General features: G+C 43.3%; 1 protein-coding gene across 1 annotated transcript in view; it reads right to left on the reverse strand.

The window, feature by feature from the left end:
• Positions 1–20532, reverse strand: part of T265_15474 (hypothetical protein) — a gene marked incomplete at both ends in the record, with an annotated part of 74108 nt that overhangs the window by 27183 nt on the left and 26393 nt on the right. The window contains 5 exons of the mRNA XM_009178300.1: positions 1588–1880; positions 12752–12875; positions 13299–13384; positions 16579–16719; positions 19968–20090. Coding sequence (XP_009176564.1) covers positions 1588–1880; positions 12752–12875; positions 13299–13384; positions 16579–16719; positions 19968–20090 — 767 coding nt within the window. The remainder of the gene's footprint in view (positions 1–1587; positions 1881–12751; positions 12876–13298; positions 13385–16578; positions 16720–19967; positions 20091–20532) is intronic.

Here is a 20532-nt window from a genome sequence, read left to right on the forward strand (position 1 = left end):
CATATCTAATGGTCAAAATGGGAGCGAAAAATGAAACACGCCGCGAAGATTGGTTAGTAAAATGCAAAACGTGGAAAGATTGTTTGCGCCCCCTCCATGTCGCATCTAGTTGGGTGCTGTGAGACAGTCAAGAGGGTTGTTGAGTGACTTGGCAGGAGAGGTATATAACCAAGAATATGTCCAACCCGCCCTATCCGCCACCTATCACGACCGTTGGGAAGAAGACAATATTCTTGAGTTTACTGTTTAAAGGCGACCTGTCGGCGGACATGTTTAATTGCCGCTTGTTTTAATCCTTACAACGCACGTTTCTGGCTGGAACTCTGCGGTCTTGGTTCACAACAATCCCTTTGCTCAACTTAAACCTGAAAGACAAGATGCCAGTCCTCACCCAGAATATAGTTGTCTATTCTTTCTCTTGCTGGTGTTCAGCGGAGTATGTTGGGCGCACGACACGGCAGTTTTCTAAGAGAGTACGCGAGCACCTCTCTTACCGGAATACCGCTAACCTCATCCGTTCAGCCAGGAGCTCAATTGCATCCCGGGCACACAGTCGTACCAAATGAGTTATTTCAAATCATTTAAAGCATATGCCATCTAGACTGCCAGTATCTCTTCAATGACGTTGCTTGACTACAGCCGAGGCAGTCGCCTGCGAAACCCGGTACTGTACTGTCAAAATCGTTTCGTATGAACGATGAGTCTGCCTTGGTTTTGTGACACGAATCAACCGGCCAAGTCACTCGACAGCCCTCTTGACTGTCTCACAGCACCCAATCAGATACGACATGTCTCCACGTGTCTCCACGTTTTGCATTTCACTAACCAATCTCCGCAGCGTATTTCATTTTTTGCTCTTACCATTAGAAATGTACTGACTTGATGATGGGGTACATTTCCTTGCAGCCGCCTGAGCAAATGGGAGTCGCATCCGATGTTACATTCTAACGGACCAGATCAACATTTCTATCTGGTTTCAACTGACTTTGCTGTAACTACGCTTCCGAGTTGAATGAAACATTCCTACTGTAACAGCAACATTTTATCCGAAAACTTGCTTTCCACGATCAGATCCACTTAGCCAAGGGGTACCTCATCGGTTGGGTAGAAGTCCCAACAAGCTAACAAGATGTTGACTACATCATAACAGTACGGAAATAACGTTTAGTTACTGTATCCTGTGGTGATATGTTCCACCAGTTCACACGGACCAAACCTTTAGACCGTTTGACACATGAAATAGAACCATAAAACAGAGGCCGAATATGGTACACGAAACGATCGACCAATAAAAGAAACTGTAGAAGGCCTTTACCATCGTCCCTTACACTGCATCGCGCGGAAATTGTGGGTTTAATTCACAACTCCTCAACTGTGTGCCAAATGATTTCTGAACCCTCAGTGTGTCAGTTACAAAACGTGTCAGAATTACGGTTCATGCCCTCACCGCATGCTGGTGCAATGACTGGCCATCAGACAATTCTACCTAACAGTGAAACAGTGCTCATAAACCAGAAGAAACCTCGTCTACAACTCCTTATCCTTAAAACCAGACAAAGGTTAAACACAGACTCCGAATAAACTCACATTTGAATGGCATCCAACCCAGCTGCTTTCGCCTTCTTCAGCCGATCAGACCAGTACATCGTTGGAATTCTGAAGTAGTGGAAACTGCCGGAAATGTATTGAAAAGGCACCCCGTCTTTCAAAAATGTATACGTGGATGGATCAATGGTGAACGAGCGTTCCGCAGCCGAAATTGGTTGTTCAACATCGAATTGATTTGAAGGTGCACCAAGACTGCCATTTAGAAACACCCAAACCAACAGACAATACAGAAGAATCTCTATGAAATAGCACCAATTTGGTTGAAGGAATAGCTAACCCACCTTTTTGTGTCCCTTGCATGATGAGCTAAAAGGATATATTGGTAGAAGACGGTATGACTTATACATTAGTGCTCAAACAATAACACAACATGATAGGGTTTTATGGCGGCCGAATTTGATATTAGGCTATTGCAGAACAGTCGCCTTCAGACCATTCGGTCTTCTTTCGGTCTTCTCGGATGAACAGATGTTCCTGCTAATTAGGTTTCATGCCTACTGTCGAGTCCAAGCCGCTTTTTGTCACACACTAGGTTGTACTCGGTCGCGAACGTACCCGCGGATCATCACATCTGAGAAAGGCATATCATAAACCTAGTTGTGATTCGAACTGTATTCCATCCATCTCCAAGCCGCTAACCGACATTTCCGACCTTCAAAAAGGTTATTTGTTCATTCTGCTGCTCCCGTTGACTGAATCATTTGGATTGATTGCGGGACTAGTCCTCAAAACACCCCAGACAACATTTCTCAGCACCTTCGTTGCAACTTTTCGACCTACGAACTCAAGATTAATACAAAATTCAGGTGATGGAAATCAACCATGTAGGTGATTTAAGATTCCCTGAAAGTAGTTCCAGTATTTTTCGTTTTTGAAAAAAGTTTGGTGACAATCGGTAGATTTGTTGCTAGGCAACGTTTCGCTTTTGACAAAAAAGCTTCGTCGGGCCAAGTGACTACGTTCCGAGGTTTATCGAGATTTAAGGCGGAAGGAGAACCAATCAGCTAACTCAAGCTAAATCTCTGTTGGGTGTCGGCCGAGGGATTTTAGTATGTTAGAGTGGTTGAACAAGTGTTGGGTCGGTGGGGAAACCTACATGTGTTTTGTTCCAGTATCTTCTTGTGCGGTCTCGTTCTAATCCGCTGTAATGGCCTTCCTATTGGTCTATTCATAATTTAAGATTGTAAACGCCAGCTGTCAAGTTTGATCACAAAAACTGTTTTCGACGCTGCATTCCTTATTAATTAACAATTTGGGAATTTTGAATCTACTAAAAAACGACAGTATGTTACTATAGTCCCACTAACTACCGCATACTTGTCCCAGCAAATATCGCTGGACATTCGCCAGGTTCGTTTACCAGCAAACCTGGGTCAGTAGCAGAAAGCTCCCCTATATTATTGTTACATCTTCACTAGTGGATCAGTATCGGTTCCGTGGACACAAAACCCAATGCCTTGTCGAAAAGAATGTGTATTCTAAGAGCAGTTGTTCTCTGGTGAAAGCGAACGACGTTGAACAATGAAAAATCGATAATATTGTGCTCAACGATATCTGAAAGAACGCCCAAATAGCCAAGTTTCACTCACAGAACAACTCCCAGCCACTACGCAGAATTTCGCCAGTTTAATTCCCTACGCCTGAGGTACAGTTCCTTTGCTCTTGGTCGTCTCATCATATAAAGAGCGGATGCGTTGAGTAACCTCTGAAGTAACCTCTAAGTAACCTGAAGCCAGCTTAAATAAAAACTAAACTGACTCGGTTATCTGTACCTGATGAGATTAAAAGTCTGTATAGAGCACAGACATGGGGATTCTGACAACCCCGATGCGGTCACAAGTCGTGACCCTGTGAAGAAGAAAGCTCGTTGAAATAAAGATGCAAGACACCCTAAGTTTGGATTAAGTGGGCGGTGAGTGCCTGACAGTGTTCCTGGGACGCAGCGGCCATAAGCCAGTCCTTCAAACTCCACGCGCTTTGGGACTTTGGTCAACGAAATCGAATGAAGTGTTGAAATCCCGCACCGTGTCATCTAGCTGTGTCATTGTGGTAAACGCAAAGAGACAAGCGTTTTTAATACACCTGAGTGGAGCTATACACACTGGTTTAAATGTGACCCTCCCCTATGCGTTTGCAAATATCTCTCAGGTTTTGATGATTTGAAGGGTCTTGGCGAGTCCATCGCACTTGTGCTAATATATGTCTGGCGGGATATCGTCTATTTTTCTCCAATCCTTTCATTTAAACATCAAAATGCACTGGACACACACTGCACAAATAACAGTTCAGTCAGGAAGAGTCCCGAATTAAACACACTAGAATCAGTCACATCTTAAAATTTATTTTGTGCACCGACTTACTGTTGCAAAGAACAGACCTTATGTCCGAATAAACGAATCGATCAGACAGTTTGTAGTAAGTAAACACACCTTGTATGATGGTGCCACGCGATCGCCAACCGTTCGGTGGAATAACATTCTTTCAAATGAACCTTGACGTTCGAAGTCTGTTGGTCATACAAACATGTAGAGCGCATGACTTAAATGGTGACATATGCACTGCTAGTAACGTACAAATCGAAATCAATATGACCGACCGCACAGTTATCACATCAGTCAGGAACCTGGCTGTCCGCTCTGTCCAGTCTCTTGTGGTGTTTGATGATACTATGTGGCCTGTACAAATAACGTGAGCGTACGTTTTGTTTAATTCCCAATCCCCTGCGATGCGGAAGTTTTTTTTCCTGTTTCTGCCCACACCACGCATAATCAAATAGTTAATCGCAGAGAAGATGAATGGGATTTTGAGACTCTGTTTGTTGCTAGGAGACTGGTAGGATGAAAGGAAGAAGGCCTTCGCTGCGGAGCTAGGAAATGCCAACTGACCGGTTACAGACCATCGGACAGGGAAGCAAAACTCTAATTTGCATCTTATTTACGAAAACTGGACATCCATCTTCTCCTGAAAGCGTCTTATTGAACTTTGCTGGAGATTCGTTGACTCCAATCATTCCTCGCTCAAATCCAAGCAGATGTTACGAAGCGACTCCACAAATTCCGCAACAGGTCTCCCCTTTTCAAAAGACGCAGAGCGAAATTCCACGAACAACACATACTATTGGCGTGCCTTCCCATCAATAGTATCACCGTTACAAGGGTATCTTCGGCGTCTGACGGATAAAATCTGGGTGATGAACTTACCAGAAATGGGTAGGATTGACTGGGATACGAATGCAATTTAAAGTCAAGACTAGTATCTTTCAAATGATGAGAAACTAAGAAAGTTTTATTTTTCTCCAAAATGTTCCAACTTTTGTGAACTGCCATACTTTTCTGCGAATCCACCAGTAGAAGTAGAAGCAAGACACCGAGCAACATGTTCCTTAAAAATTGAAATTTCTGGTGAAATTTGAACGCATCCTCTTGTCATCAACTGGAAAACCGCTTACTAAGCTCGCCTAATAAACCTCCGACTTTTTTGTACCATAGTGCTCGTGATCCAGTATCCTTGAAGATATTTAAGGAAGTTCTGCGGATCATGTCAAACAAGATGCAGTATCCCACTGCCCGACCGGTCCTAGCAAGTTGCGCCGTCAGCTTACTTTCCTCCGTAGGAGAACTTGGTAACTAGAAGACGATTTTTTCGAAATAAGCGCCCCATTAGCACTCCGACTGAGTAGTAAATTACATGAAAAAATAAGCCGAGAATCAGGAATTTCAAATCAAAAGATGGCTAGTTATATAAACGTAACAGAGTTGGTCGAAGCCACTTGTCAGCAATGTCCCAATAGGATGTTCATATCATCAGTCCGTCACCGTTAGGTCACTGTCGTGAACCCTCTACCCTGGGGGGCAGTTGATGTCCAGGCAAACGTGGATATAAATTATTCCTTCATCTTTTCTCGTGGCTCAGTTGAAATGTGTTTTCTGTACTTTTGAACAGCTGCACTAGAGTCTACTCAAAACAGACTGAATGTAACGGAATTACAAAAGCATCCGGCTGCGTGTGAAACCAAGACCTTCAAAGTAAAGCAGTTACTGTGTTCGCTCAATTTGCCAGTTGGCTAGTAAATGTCTGATAACCTTGCAAGCCACTGTGATCAAGGTGATCGAAAACTCTCAAAAAGACCACTAATCATCAATGTACATTGGCGCTGCTTCCTGTAGCCCGAGAAACCTCAAGTGATATATTTTGACCCGTGATTTGTTTCTGTTCACAAACGATGTGGGGCTAGGCAGTAAAGATATACGTAATCAAATTGGGGTACCTGCAGACTGCGTCCTTCCCCCCAGACCGTGGGAGCAAGTCTGATGGAACCACCAGCTAAACATGTAAAATCGCCACAAGGCCATATTACTTACTAGCTGGAAGTAGCCTGCTCACTGCAAGAATACCTCGTCGAACAAAAAGTTGGATCAGTGTGTCATGCATAACATTTAGTGTATTCCCACTATATCCGTTAAGCACTGGCTCTCATGAAGCATACACACCCAAAGGAATCTTTTGATAAATGGAAACTGGCGAACAAATTCAGTATTTGATGAATACCCTGCTTCGCGTGTTTTCTCGCATCGGTCGGTCTGATTAGGAAATACAACCTTGACTAAGTCAGATGGTGGCCTAATTCTTAGCATGGCATTCAACAATTTCACAGCATTTTCAGCACTTTCACAAGATCCGTTTGTTTAAGTTTTGGCGGTTACTTCACAGTGTTCAACATACTCAGTTACGGGGAATGACAGGACCTCATTTCGAAAGTACACCGTGCACCAGGAATCATCAATGCTAGTAAAAATAACTGCATTCGGTGCGATGCAAAAACAGAAATTCAAAAATCAATTTATCAAGATTTGATCTTCCAAGAAACTTTCAAAATAAGGATGCAGTCCAAAATAATCTGATAACCTCTCGACTTGTTGTCGTGTGTTCTGACTGGTGTTCACCTAGAACAAGTCATTCCAGGACAGTTTGTTTTACTGTACCAAGGATGCAGCCAAAATAATCTGATAACCTCTCGACTTGTTGTCGTGTGTTCTGACTGGTGTTCACCTAGAACAAGTCATTCCAGGACAGTTTGTTTTACTGTACCAGTGCAATTCATGCTGCGTGGACCAACTTGGGCTCACGTGAATCACGAACATAACTGCCCGCGGTTACTTTTTTTGGCTGTACTGTAACACACAACCAAATAGACGTTGGCAGCTGTTTTTTGATGGAGCAAGTTTCAATGGAACTACTTCCGATGAGTTGAGCGACTTTACCTTCAGGTTCGAACGCCAGAAACAACGCACTCGTTGCAGTGCTTATCTAATCGCGTGAACCAGTGTGGTGGATGGCAAGCCAAAAATTGACTTTTTATCCGGCATCCACGTTCGGTATAACCAGATCTGATAGTGAAGTTAATCAGTGGCACTAGGCTTATCATTATTCCGTCGTCACTCTATGGAGCAGTTTAAGACTCTCTGTATTACTCGTAATCCATGTGGCGTTCTGTAAGAAAAGCTCGGATGTCAAGCCAAATGGGCGATATCAGGAATGCGTAATGAAGATACTCACTAAATACGAACATGGCTTTTTGTCTTCTCAACCGATCACAGCCGAATGATGGTCGATAAACGATCTACACCCTTTGACCTCTAAAAATTGTCCCTTTTTCAGGAGCAACCGAACCTAAACTGCCAGAAATTTCGATCCTTTTGGAGGGTTCGAACTTATTCCTCTCCATGTCGAAGACAACCGGGTGGATTGGTGGAGATAACTCTCCCACAATCCAGACACATACGTGTCACAAAGTGCATGGACCTGTCGTCATATCATGCGCGATGGACAAACCGATAACGTTTGCTTGTCTAACTGAATTTCCACATACCATGCGAAGTTTCGTGTCATTTTGTATCTCGATGAGACAAATTTTCTCCCTGAATTCTGTCATTATTCACCAACTCTTTAAGATCTTGGCGTTCCAAAATTACGAACATTCGAGCCCTACAACCCTTCATGAAAATTTGAGCGCTTATTGGTTCCACTTAATACCGGATGTCCTCGGATGGCATTCTGGGGTAGAGTCTGTGAGGTGTACCTTTCGACCTATTGGGAAAAGGATCTAAGAAATTGTTGTGCCAGGAGGCTGACAGAGAAATGCTAGTGCAGCCATTGTGCCACAAACGTCAAGTCTCTCCCGCATGTCATCCTGTATCGCCATCCCAGTATTTGTGTCGATCTTCTAACGTATCTTAAGCACGAGACTTCCGTTGGGCTGACAATCTTATTCACTATTCATCTCATAGACTAGTAGTTCTTATATTCATTTTTTCAGACGCAGTATACAAAAAAAACAAAGTTCATATCCTGGTCATTTTGCTTGGTTTTGCAGTCAACTGTGAGTTAAACGATCTGATCGAATCCATAAAACGAAAACACGGGCTATGTCCACAGTCGATTAAACCCGACTGGTCGCTGACAGACAGCGGTGGGTAACTTTTAAAACACCGAAGAATCCACCAAGATACCCTTAGTGGTCTGCCTTGAAAAAATCATGGCAGTGTGTACACAAAAGTACCTCTTTCTACACTTGAGATTGAAGAAAGTCGCAGCATTACTGACGCCTAAAGAAGTTATCTTCGTGATGATTCATTCAGGTCATGCAGTAGGACAATTTGCCGTCCGACGAAAAAGATCCCATGTTGACCACAGGACGCAAAAGTCCCTGAATGGTAGACACATTTGTGGCTCCCGATGAGTCATTTTCGTCCACATGAAGACTCAGGTTCGCCTCTTCAGATGAAGGAAGTTTTATTAAGAAAGCGCATAACGGATATTGTAGGGGCAAGCTAAATTGCTATGGGGAGACTTATTCATGCGCTGAGTTCCACGTACATTCCAGCACATTGAACATGCATCACAAGTTTGAAGAACGAATAACATTTTTTGTATTGATAATCACAGATTGAATCCCCAGCTGTTTGTGATGGGTATCACAACAAACCATTGTAGACCCTTTCGTGCTGTTCGTCACAAAGTTTACACGGTGCAATTCTCAGGTCTTAACCAAGATCCCATTTTGGAAATACGGCCATTCCATGCTGGAGAGTCAGCAAACATCACAGTTTCGTTTCAGTTAAGTATCGGGACCAGGGCGTATCCTTTGAAAACTTCTGTGGATTCTTTATTAGACAAAAAGAGAGCCAGTGGTAATCTGATTGGAACTGAGCGAGTTTAGAATCAGCCATGCTATATCATATCTACGGTGGTCACGTGATTGGTATTTGTTGTAGCTAATAGCCGTCCCTGTACTTTAGTGTCGCAAGAAAAATCGGCTTCATTGGAAACAAGCGAGTGCAAAATTTACAAAAGGGCCCGGTCTATCTTAGGCGCAGTTTTGCTATCGATCCAGGCTGCCTGACGGGAGTTTTTGGTGAGCAACCATCATATTGTCGACCGTGAGTCAATACTCACTAACGTCGGGCGTTGCTAAAGCTGGTTTCTCTGGCCTAGATGCTTCACGACTTTCCTGTTGTGATTTTGGTCGGGTTTGAAGTTTTCACTTGGTTTCAGGTACTCTGGAATCCCCTGAGTTTAGTTTATTGTTATCTGGGGGAAATCCGAGAGTCCTGATATGCGCATCTTCACGCGATCTCATTCGCTCCCAAAGGATTACACTACGTAGTTGAATTAACAGGTGATATCGGGTTGTTTGTCCTTAGATCACAAGTTTGCAACAAGTTTTGTCGCCCGTAAATTTCATTTTTAGATGTTTTATTGGGACAATCATATCAGCGCTTGTAAGTAGTCAAGATGACCTTGTATAAACAGGTTACCGAAGGGTTAAGCTTCCGATTCCTTCACGTCCTGCTGGCGACTCACATCAACCTAGGACACTTGTCCTAATATTTTCTGGATAAGACCACAGCTTTCTATGGAGGAAAATGTCGGTAGCTCAGGTAGCGTAGACGGTTGTTAGCTTGTTCGCTGAGCTGGGCAATTCGATTGCAAACGTTTCATCACCAATCGAGGTGACATCATTAGTGCGTTATTGGGGAGCGTAGTTGTGTGTAGCGGTGGGTAGGTGGTTGTGCGGTGAGTAGTGTTCCTTGTGTGTTGATATACGTGCTGGTAGCCGGGGATGACCTTTGACCAAGTCAGTAAATGCCACAAGCCGGAACTCTGAAGGACAATGGTCACTCCAACATCGACCAGGCTACGACGGCGAGAGATGCCAAGCTCAAAGAGCATGGGCGAATGAGGACACGGGATAACAGAACAACCAAGGGAACCGCCCGACAAACTAATCGCGGTCAAAGGTGATCCCCGGCTAACACCACTTATATTAACACACACGTAACACCACTCAACGCACAACCACCAACCCATCGCTACGCACAACTACGCTCCCCAATAACGCACCGATGATGTCACGTGGATCGGTGATGAAACGTTTGCAATCAGATTGCCCAGCTCAGCGAACAAGCCAACGACCAAGACCACAGCTCTACTCTTAACCCTGGTTGCCGCGTTAAGACCACGGGTTGGCTAGGTAAAGTCAGCCACCGAAGAGACCACAACTGGCCGGAACAATCGCGTTGGTCATCGCACAATCCTCATCCGCCTTCAAGTATTCATTCGGCTAATTTGCCAAACCGACACTAGCTGATACGGAACGTCATTTGGGTCCCGGGTGCTTTTTAATCCATCAAGTGATGTTAAAACTCACGCGCTGCTGTGTACGCGATTTTGTGAGGAATAAGTGTGGAGAAAAGTAGACAATTTTTTATCAGAATTACTTTGTAACGTTTGACCAAAAATGGCCAAGAGAAACTCCAAAGTGTTTTCATCATCAAGTGAACTGTTTTCTGTCAGACTTGGTAAAGGCGAATGAATTTATTTTTTGAGTGCTGGCAAAATGATGCTTGAAAAATAAATAAATAAATAAATAATTACGGAGAACAGAGAACGGTAATGGATTTATCAAAAACTATGCATCGATTTATGGGAATGCATCATTTCGTGGTCCGGTTGGATTGTACTGGCAGTAGTTCAGACAACGAAAGGTGATCAGCTGCGTCTCCGTATTCAACTGATATGGTAGGGATCCAGAGATCGCTGATACTCGCCATACTGAACACTCGGGCCACCACTCCATTCCATGTGATCGAAAAACGTTACATTCGTTTGGGACTGATTGACCATTCGCAGTTCACAAACTGTGATCCGATTTTGGCCTTGATGGAGGTATTGTTTCGGAATGAATAGCCTTTTTTGTGGTCCCAACTTCTGATCAAAACGTCCAATCACGTGGCTGTTCACGGCGATAATCCCCTGAAAGTAGGTGACAGTTCATCAGCATATTACACAAGTACTTAAAAATAGTCTGAGGAGGGATCACTGCGGCATTTATTCCATCACGTTAACCGATGCGAATTTTAAAAGCCCCGTATCGAGATTCCCATTAGATCACGTGTGGTTTCGCTAAAACTTTCATGATCGCCTAGATACGAAAACGTTACTTGCAGGAAAAAGTATTCAATTTCCAAGGCTGGCAAGTCATCCGTATAACGGCTTTGTAAAGTTTTCTTTCCCAGTAGCGTGTCAGTTTTGAGAATGTAGAATTTGGTGCATAGACGCAAAACGGACGCTAACCGGACGGCCGGAATCTGGTAACGAACAGACCAAGTGCACCCGGTGCATACGACTGCATATGGTCCTCGAAAATTCAACTTGGTTTATCGGGGGTCTGTGTTGAAGCTGGATCACTTCAAATATGCTTCGCTTACCAGTCTGAGTGGGGCCTTTCACTCGCCAAATCTACCTGGCAGATGGAAACTCTCGAAAATGGCGACGTACACCGTGGGTGGGCTATGGTGTTCTCCCTGCTTGAATACTAAACAACAACTAAATAACCGATTCGAAACAAGCGATTTGGAAGAACATCGTCTGTGAGGTCTCCATGAAGTTTGTTTTAAGGACCCGAATTCGTTGGACAAAATTAGCGAAGTACACTTATTTGCGTATCAGTCTGGGTTTGCCGGGAGACTGACCTTGAACGCTTGTTTATGGAAGAGATTTCGAAACAAGCGGTTTAGAAGAACATCGTCTGAGGTCTCCATGAAGTTTGTTTTAAGGACCCGAATTCGTTGGACAAAATTAGCGAAGTACACTTATTTGCGTATCAGTCTGGGTTTGCCGGGAGACTGACCTTGAACGCTTGTTTATGGAAGAGATTTCGAAACAAGCGGTTTAGAAGAACATCGTCTGAGGTCTCCATGAAGTTTGTTTTAAGGACCCGAATTCGTTGGACAAAATTAGCGAAGTACACTTATTTGCGTATCAGTCTGGGTTTGCCGGGAGACTGACCTTGGACGCTTGTTTATGGAAGAGATTTCAACAACCTTGCAAGTTGTGTATCAAGTTTATACCTGTATCATACAAACCGAAAGCTGAGGCGACCTGGTGCAGCACATCTAGTTGCTCGAAAACATCATAAATGAGATATTCAGCCAAGTTTGATGTCAGCTTACCGTCAACCCGTCGCTGCTGGTACAAAAACAACTCCGATCGTCCCAGTGATTCGAAACAAGCGGTTTGGAAGAACATCGTCTGTCAGGTCTCCATGAAGTTTGTTTTAAGGACCCGAATTCGTTGGACTCAGCTTCACTGCAGCTGTTTCTCATATGAATACAGCTTGAAGTTGTTTACAACGTCCAAATACACAGTTTGTGACTCTAGATATCAGATCCGCTCAAAGTTTCTATCCACTAAAACCTTCAAGTGAAATCTCTACATTGGACGGGATAAAACAACGAATGTAACAAACCTTGCCAAAAACTCGGTGAAGCTTGCGTGACTTTATCTTGGATGACCCCCTCGCTTCCAACAGACCTTCGTAGTAAAATCAAATGATTCTCAGCCTACTGTGGGCACGTGGCTACAGACATCATGACAAAACGTTAAAAGTACTGTGGACAACATCTGACAATCAGGTCAGATAAAATGAACTGTGCGAATAGTCCCGCCTGAACTCAAATGCTTTCAAAACGCCAGAAGATTTGTGTCAGACAAATCAAGGTCAGATAAGACAAATCTTTGGACAAGATATAACTTCGACTGAGTGTTTAGCAAAACGTCTCTAATAGGATTGAACACTTACACGACTGAAACCTCCAGGCTCAATAAACGTATCCTCCGGTTGATCACCATCCTGAATGAGAAGCTCCCCACTGTAAACTGACCCTTGTTCCGGTAGTTTTTCGATCCCTTGCGGAAAATCGATTCTGTGAACGAAATAGATGCGTGAAACTACAATTTGTTTCGCTTAGAGTTCAGCTAACTGAGCTTTGTTCAAACGAGCTGTGGAGCATCAGCAGTTTAAATGACAATCATTCGTGCTAATCGATAAATCCAACTGAACTTCATCCACCTAAGACATTCGTCTTAGCAAAACCCGTGGTTTTGTGGTTTGTAATGAAAAAAAAGGTTCGGTCAGTTCCCGGAAGCAGAAGGAATATTTGCTGTTGGTTTTTAGCCATGGCTTTTTCTCATGAACAGCAGTAGTATTGACGGTCTTTTTCTTTTATTTCCGGCGTTAAAAGTTCACAAACATGCGGGTGTTTTCTGCACTTAGCAATACGTGGGTCAGCATTTCTCACGAGAGTCGGTACAAGTTCCCGGATATAAGACAGTAACTGGAGGCTTACTCGTTAGTTTCGAGTGGGGATTTGAGCGGGATCATCACCCAATCACATAAGATTTGTCCGTTCAAAGTTACGTTACCCAGTAGTCCCTGAAAAGGCAAGGTATATATTGTCATTGAAGTTACTCACATTCATAGTAATTCGATGCACCATTATACCTGATGGAACTGTGATAAACTATTTACAATTATGTGTACTGTTGTAATCGAAGAACCATGAAATTTTCAGTTGAGTAATCACTCAATAAATAGCCACGTGATATGGACAGTGTGACTGGTGAATAATTTGCGCTCTATGCGAAATAACCTCGCTGCTGATCGGTCACTCAAAGTCAGAAGATTTAGCCTTCAGTCACTAAAACAAAACGGTTCTATAATGTTTCCTGGCTGCTTTCTTACGGGAAGACTTTACATTTACGACAAAGCGTCGACTTGACTTTCAAAATCTCAGATCCTCAATAAACGGCATAAAGTATAGTCCTTTGACTTCACGTTTGGTGGACCTTACGTTGAAAGGAATGTTTGCGTCAGCCGTGGTCGAATAAGCGTATCTCAGTAGGATCAGAGAGCATCAGGTTCTAATGCAGCGTGTGTAAACCACTTGGTGGACCCCCCATTAGCATCAAATCATCCCCAGATTTTCACCGAGACCATTCCTGAGACTTGTGTTTGAGGCGACGTAGCGTATTTCTCGTTTGTTCGCACACAACTGAATTCCCCTTCGTCTTGTCTGTCGATGAAGTGACCTCAATCTGTAAAAAATGGCCGATTGAAAAGTTGATTCCAAAAATCAAGAGAGCAAAGAAATTGGTGAAGCCATTGCGGGATAATCGTAGTTGGATTGTGTCACTGGCATAACTGATGTGAACAGCAATGTCGAAGTGGAACATTCTGAAGACATTTCACATCGAATCGTAACTTTTCCATACCTACTTTGAGTTTAGACTGAATAGAAACAGTTTTCAGCTAAGTACACTCATTTGCATACTCATCTGGAACCCAGATGAACCCCACGTTTACTATGTTTTTCCCCTAAGGTATGGTTGTGTATGACGCTCTGTAATCTAACATATTTGTCTTGTTTCGCCACGCAGTCGGAGGTAATGCAGTCATTCAACGTGCGATATACTGTTAGTTTTACCCCTGACATTTGGCTACTAATATTCGATCTTTCCATTTTTCCAGTTTGATCTCATTTAGCTCTTCGGTCCTAATCACACGGACATATACTAGTGCATCAAAGAGGAAAAACGGCACTGAGTCGAGTAATTTTCGGGATCATGACCTTCAACCTTTTGGCGTATTGTGCTCAGAAAAGACATCAGATAGTGCACCAACTGCGCAATAAATGAAAACTCAAGTATACACTCATCTGCAAACTAATTTGGTTCTTTCGAGAGACTCCCCTGGAACCCAGCTGAATCTCTCGTTTATGATGTTTTCAGGCAACTGAATGTGCTGCACCAGGCCTCCTCATGTTTCAGTCGCTACGATATTTGAAATATCGCGATACATGTATATATGTGTAATGCCTGAGAACATCGTAAACGAGAGATTCAGCTGGGTTCCAGGTGAGTGTATATTCGCTAATTTCATGCAATTTTGTTTCAAGCGGAACATTAGATTGACGGAAATCCGGGGACTGCGCCTACCTGATGAGCCCCAAGAAGAGCGAAACCGGTCGTGGGCTGCCGATGGATTTTCAGCAACCTTATGAGTAGTACATTACAAATATAAAACTCAAGTAGTCTACGTGACACTTAATTTGCAGCATTCCATTATGTTTCAGAGTTGTATTCTGAAACAAAACCGGTGTTTTCGAGAAGTACACTCATTGCAAATCAGTTAGGTTTTTCAAGAGAGACTCAACTGAATCTCTCGTTTATGATATTCTACGACTGAATGTGCTGCACACAGGCCGCCTCATGTTTCAGTTGGCACGATATTTGAGATGTCGCAGTATATTTTCATATAGGAAAGTACTCACAAGGTTGCTGAAAACTCTTCGACAGCCCACAAAAGGTTGACGAAAACTTGGGGACTGAGCCTACCTGATGAGCCTTAAGAAGGGCGAAATCGGTCGTGGGCTGTCGAAGAGTTTTTAGCAACCTTCTGAGTAGATTCCTTTATGAAAACGGTGTTTATTTGACCTATTATTCTCGAAATAATTTTGTTTGCTGCGCTGACAAGCCCTTTTGCTTGAGAATGCGCAGCTAAAACGAAGCATTTGGCCTTCAATCCTGCTCTCTGTATTCTTCTTCTCTTTTTGTTGCGTTCAGTGTTTTTCGGCCAATTGGTGGTACCTTGTCTTATGGCTGTGTGGTCCATACTCAGAAGAACCATGCCTGGCAGGTATACCTAAACACCTAAGTGTAGATGATCTCATTGGAAAATACTCCCTATGTCGATGCAGCGTGTCTCTTACCACACATCAACAAGCCTTTGATGAATCCGAAACTTTGTTGCAAATCAGTTACGGTGAAATTCCTATACTCGTGGAATCAGCAGTTGACACGTAAACAGCCTCACGGCTGATCTCTGAACGAGATTTGTGGTTCTACTGAGAAGTGTTGGGATGAAGCACTCCTTATATGGGTCATCGGCCTCTGGTGGCTGCTTTGGGTTCCATTCCACTTTCCTCACAAGTTCTTACCGTTCAGTGGGTTTTGGCCTGTGCTGCTGGCCGCAGACAGTGCAGTTTGTTAGCGATTCAAACTAGATTGCTTCCCAACGTGCTGGTTCCCACATTTTCCCATACTAGTTTGCACCACAATAAAATGATTGTAAGTGCCCTCTGCACAGTTGCACGCGATGTGGTCTCCCAAGGTACCGGTGCTGGCGATGAGGCAGACAGATTAGCCTTCTCCAGGTAGCGGTACGGTAGATGACGTTTGCTGTTCACAGCCAGCTGTCAAGCCTAAGAAATTTTGACTGGATCGTCGTTCAAGGCGTGAAGTAAACTTACCACATCGCTCAAGCTAGCTCATCCCTTGAGCACTGGATGAGTAAAGGTAACACACTCACCTCGCATATCAAATGTCAGGAGTTCAAACCCCGTCACGGACGAGTATGCATTTCGGATGAACTCCAATATTAACAGTCAAGCCGTCTGACGTGATTGTGAACTGTCTGTTTGGAGATAGTCGCTTACATGAGACGATATATCAGTATAGTCTTTTGAATAACGTCAAGCTAGTATGTTTCTAATGGCTTCAGTAATTGACCACCGATAAGAAAACACAAGCGTGATCTTGTCCTGAACACGTAACAGAATACCCACTCACCTTTATGTTGTTATACATTCCGCGGCCATAATTAACATAACCTGTATTTTCCAAAAGCAGCACTATATGCGTTTGTGCCAGCGAATCCCGAAGATCGAATCTGATCGTATTCCTCGGCCAGTCCAAAAGGCCGCGCCAACGCTGGACAAGGTCAGAAATGAGACCAAACAGATTATGACGGTCAGTTCAGTTGCTTTTTGCACAATCCTCCGAGAACTCAAGAGGATCTTAAATGAATACACCAATATTACTGGTAAAAGTACACATGTGCAGCTGCTTATTAGAACTAGTTGTCACAGCAGTTTGAAAATGAACCACAAAATGATGGATATATTTTAACCTCCTCGGTAAATTTTACACCCCTAGAAAATACGTTTGAATGTGACAATGTAAGCATAAAACGGAGAGCGTTTCAATTGTGAACGCATCAGAAGCGGTGACAGGTGGATCATTGCAGGAAACCCCCCTAGAATCGGTAGTCATTACTTAGGTTCTCAAATAGAAGCTCTCATTGAGTGCTTGTCCACTCGTAATTTTATGTAGACAATATTGCCGGGATGATTTCACCAGATAGTTCTCCGTTTGTGTTAGAATCACAAAATTTATTTAAAAATGGGGAACATGGCGTTAATTTCGGAAACGGTTCCACAAGATTTGAAATTCACCTGTACTAATTACTGTTTGTTATCACAATCACACAATGGCTTGCTTTTTTGCATTCAAACCAGTCCGGTTTGACCCCTGCAGCCTAGATTCCTTAGGGATCACCTGGTGAGGACCAGTCACCTGATCAATTATGTCTACTGGGCTTATCGGGTTCATTAGTAAATCATCAATCGCGAAACATTGAGGCAGTCGATCTTCAACTATACAGGGTAATAAGAAACGCCAAACAAAGCATTCCCAAATATAGCGAACTCGTTTTGTCGTTCTAAGCTTGTGGCCGTTAGTAAACAAAGGAATAATTTGAAATGAAACCTTTTTTACGACAGGCTATAAATGCGCTTATCAGATGACAAACTCCGAATCAATAGGGTTATAACTTGCAAACTTCTGTCAAGACGATTTCAACCAAGGGCTTTGTACAAGTACTTTAGATTCACTCTCTCACAAGCGGTACATATTATGCAATGCAGAATGCTGGAAGGGCGATAAATACTTTTGCAATTTTGAAAGCGCATTCCCAGATAGTCGACGTCATTCACTGGTAGTAATCGGGGAAACTCGGATTTACCATATGATCCAGTGGACTGGGGACTGCAGCGTACCGCCCCCCAAAACTAGCCAAGATTCTCCGGATACTCTTTTGACCACTCCGTTGAATTTCTGGCTCAACAAGACTTTGAAAATATTTGGTAGTTTCCAGACCTCTTTGAAAACAGCGATTTCGTTTTTTTGCTAGTTGACAGTAGACAATACTTTGAAATCAAGGTTTCGTTCAGTCCATTCAGTTTGCTGGTTGCACATCAGGGAGTGTCTAACTCCAAAAATTGTCTCTCCAAAAGGACTCCTGTCCATCTTATCCGAGGGATTTTGTATACACAACTCTCATGAAATTCGTCTACATCCAAAACATACCGTCTTCATGGGTGCAAATATTGCAGTCACATGGAGGTGAAACACAACCCATCATGCGGCTGTTTCAGATCAAAAATTCCAAATGGCGTGCTTGCGATTTGCCGATTTTGTTCTGCTTCAGCTCTTTGGGCACAGAGCTACGAAAGCAGAGGAATTTACTTCATGCTTGATGGCCCAAAGCGACATGGCGCCGAGACAGCTGACGCAGTCTGCCTCAGTAATGCTGCTTGGGAAACTGGGAATAAGGCACGCAGATCCGCAAACAGCATCGGGCAGAGAGCCACACGGCCACTCCTGAGCCAGAATACTATTCGGATTGAACAACTAACCTCCCGAAGGACTTCGTACGGGTATGCCGCCTTCGCAGTAGCAGAGAGCTTCTGTGTAGAAGCGTGTAAGATATGAAGTGAATAAGGCAAGTGCTAGAACACTGCTTCGATTCTCCACTGATTTCATATCGGGTCCACGTAAATGAGTAAGCCTAATCTGGATTTACATCTTGGTGTAAGGGACACAGATTGGGTTGCCCGAGGCTTTAGTAGAGTGGTCCAAACTGCCTCTTTGCTGGCTGAGCTAAAGTATTCCGTAGTACACAAAAAGTACACGAAGCAGTTGAATTGTTTCGTACAGAAATGGGGTAGCTTAATCTTCGGCTTTTTGGAAATCTGCGTCGTTCTTCTGAAACCTTACCACGCAGATAGTCGGCGCTTTATAGATTGAACAGGAAACCAGACGAAACGTACACAGAAGAAGTGTTTCACAGCAGTTGTCGATTTCTTTCCCCGTTATATGCTTGAATTAACGCTGGTTCCTTTAAATTTCAAAGAAGCACTCTGATCTCTTTGATTCCACATGGAGGACACAAAAGCCGGTCATTCTTACCTTTTCTTCTTCTTACAAATAATTCCGTAGGTCAGCTATGCAGCTCCACTGCCACCCCACATTTACTACAGGTTAAGTGAAATCTTCCCTCCTCTGGTTTTGAGGTAGTAAACTAAATATTTTGGGAGGGGTGAGCTATTCGCGAAGAAGCTGTCGTTGAGGAATATATGTGGCTCCGAAATTTCGTTTAATATTTCAAATGCTAGTTGGGGAGATCTCTGTATTTGTTCCCTTTCACATGTTCTGCTTTTACACATATAATGTGCTTAGGCTGATCTAAAGCACTGACTGGTTCTACTAATGAATCACTGTCCCACCAAAGCCGCTGCATGTCTTGTTGGCGCGTTTTTTCTTCGGTTTATATCGTGTCCCGTTAATAGACTATTTATGACCAGTATGTTCTATTCTGTGTACGAAACTCATTACGGTGGCCTTAAGGATTCCTGGTCACCACACACCTTCATCTTTTCAGGGCACACATCCATTAAGTTCACAGTAACTTTAGTACAAGTAGATGTAGAAAACCTGAATCAAACGGCTCGTTGTAAACAGGCTCCTTGTCTAGCTGCAACTCTTGGGGGAACCGATCAGTCATTTATTAAACCGTTTTTGTAGTGTTATCTAAGTAGCCAACAAGTGGACCGGGTATCTTGAGAAGCGTTTCATCATCGGCGAACTAACTTTGGACTGATTCAGTCGCGGTTTTGTAGGACTGCGTTTGGGCTGGTAGGTTAGTTTACTTTAACCTACCATTAACGAACGCAACAACGAAAAAGAAAACGCCAGACAGTTGTTTCTAGCATGAATTATACTTTACTTCTATCCCACTTTTATCTATTGGGATTCCTCCGAAACTTTATCAGGATTAGTCGTCATGACAACTAGGGAATTCGTCTGTAGAAAAGACCACGTAAACCGTGTGAACTCACAACACACGCAAGCTGATCGTCAGCTGTGAAGATGTGGGCCAAATCGCGGTAGTTTGCGAGGGTCAGTTCGACATCTGTTGGCGCACCTGGTATCTTAACGTAGTAAATCGTGAATCCTTCGTACTGAGAGTTAAGGGTGAGAGTAGAGGTGAGAATAGAACAGAATCACCCTGCAATTGAATGTATAAAGTAAATATAGAAGACACTGAGGATTAAATGAGGGGTTACACCAAACATTCTGATAGACGTTAAACGAGAGGTGGGTATGAGAACTAAGGCGGAGCAGACAATTCCAAACAACAATTCCAAACAAACTTTCCCTTCTTTTTGTCTTAGCCGTTAAGCTAACGATGGGTGTTGCGCCATGAGGAGACCAACAGAAGTAACAGTAAAGCAGCCGCTGAATTTCGATGAGAGTTTTGGTATGTTGCTGAAATCGTGGCAGCAAAAATGCATTTAAATTTGGATTTTCAAAGCATCAGTATGACTAACCGGCCATCTATCTATCTATCTATCTATCTATCTAACTACCTATCTATCTATCTATCTATCTATCTATCTATCT

Source organism: Opisthorchis viverrini (genome assembly GCF_000715545.1).
Source record: "Opisthorchis viverrini unplaced genomic scaffold opera_v5_530, whole genome shotgun sequence".
NCBI lineage: Eukaryota > Metazoa > Platyhelminthes > Trematoda > Opisthorchiida > Opisthorchiidae > Opisthorchis > Opisthorchis viverrini.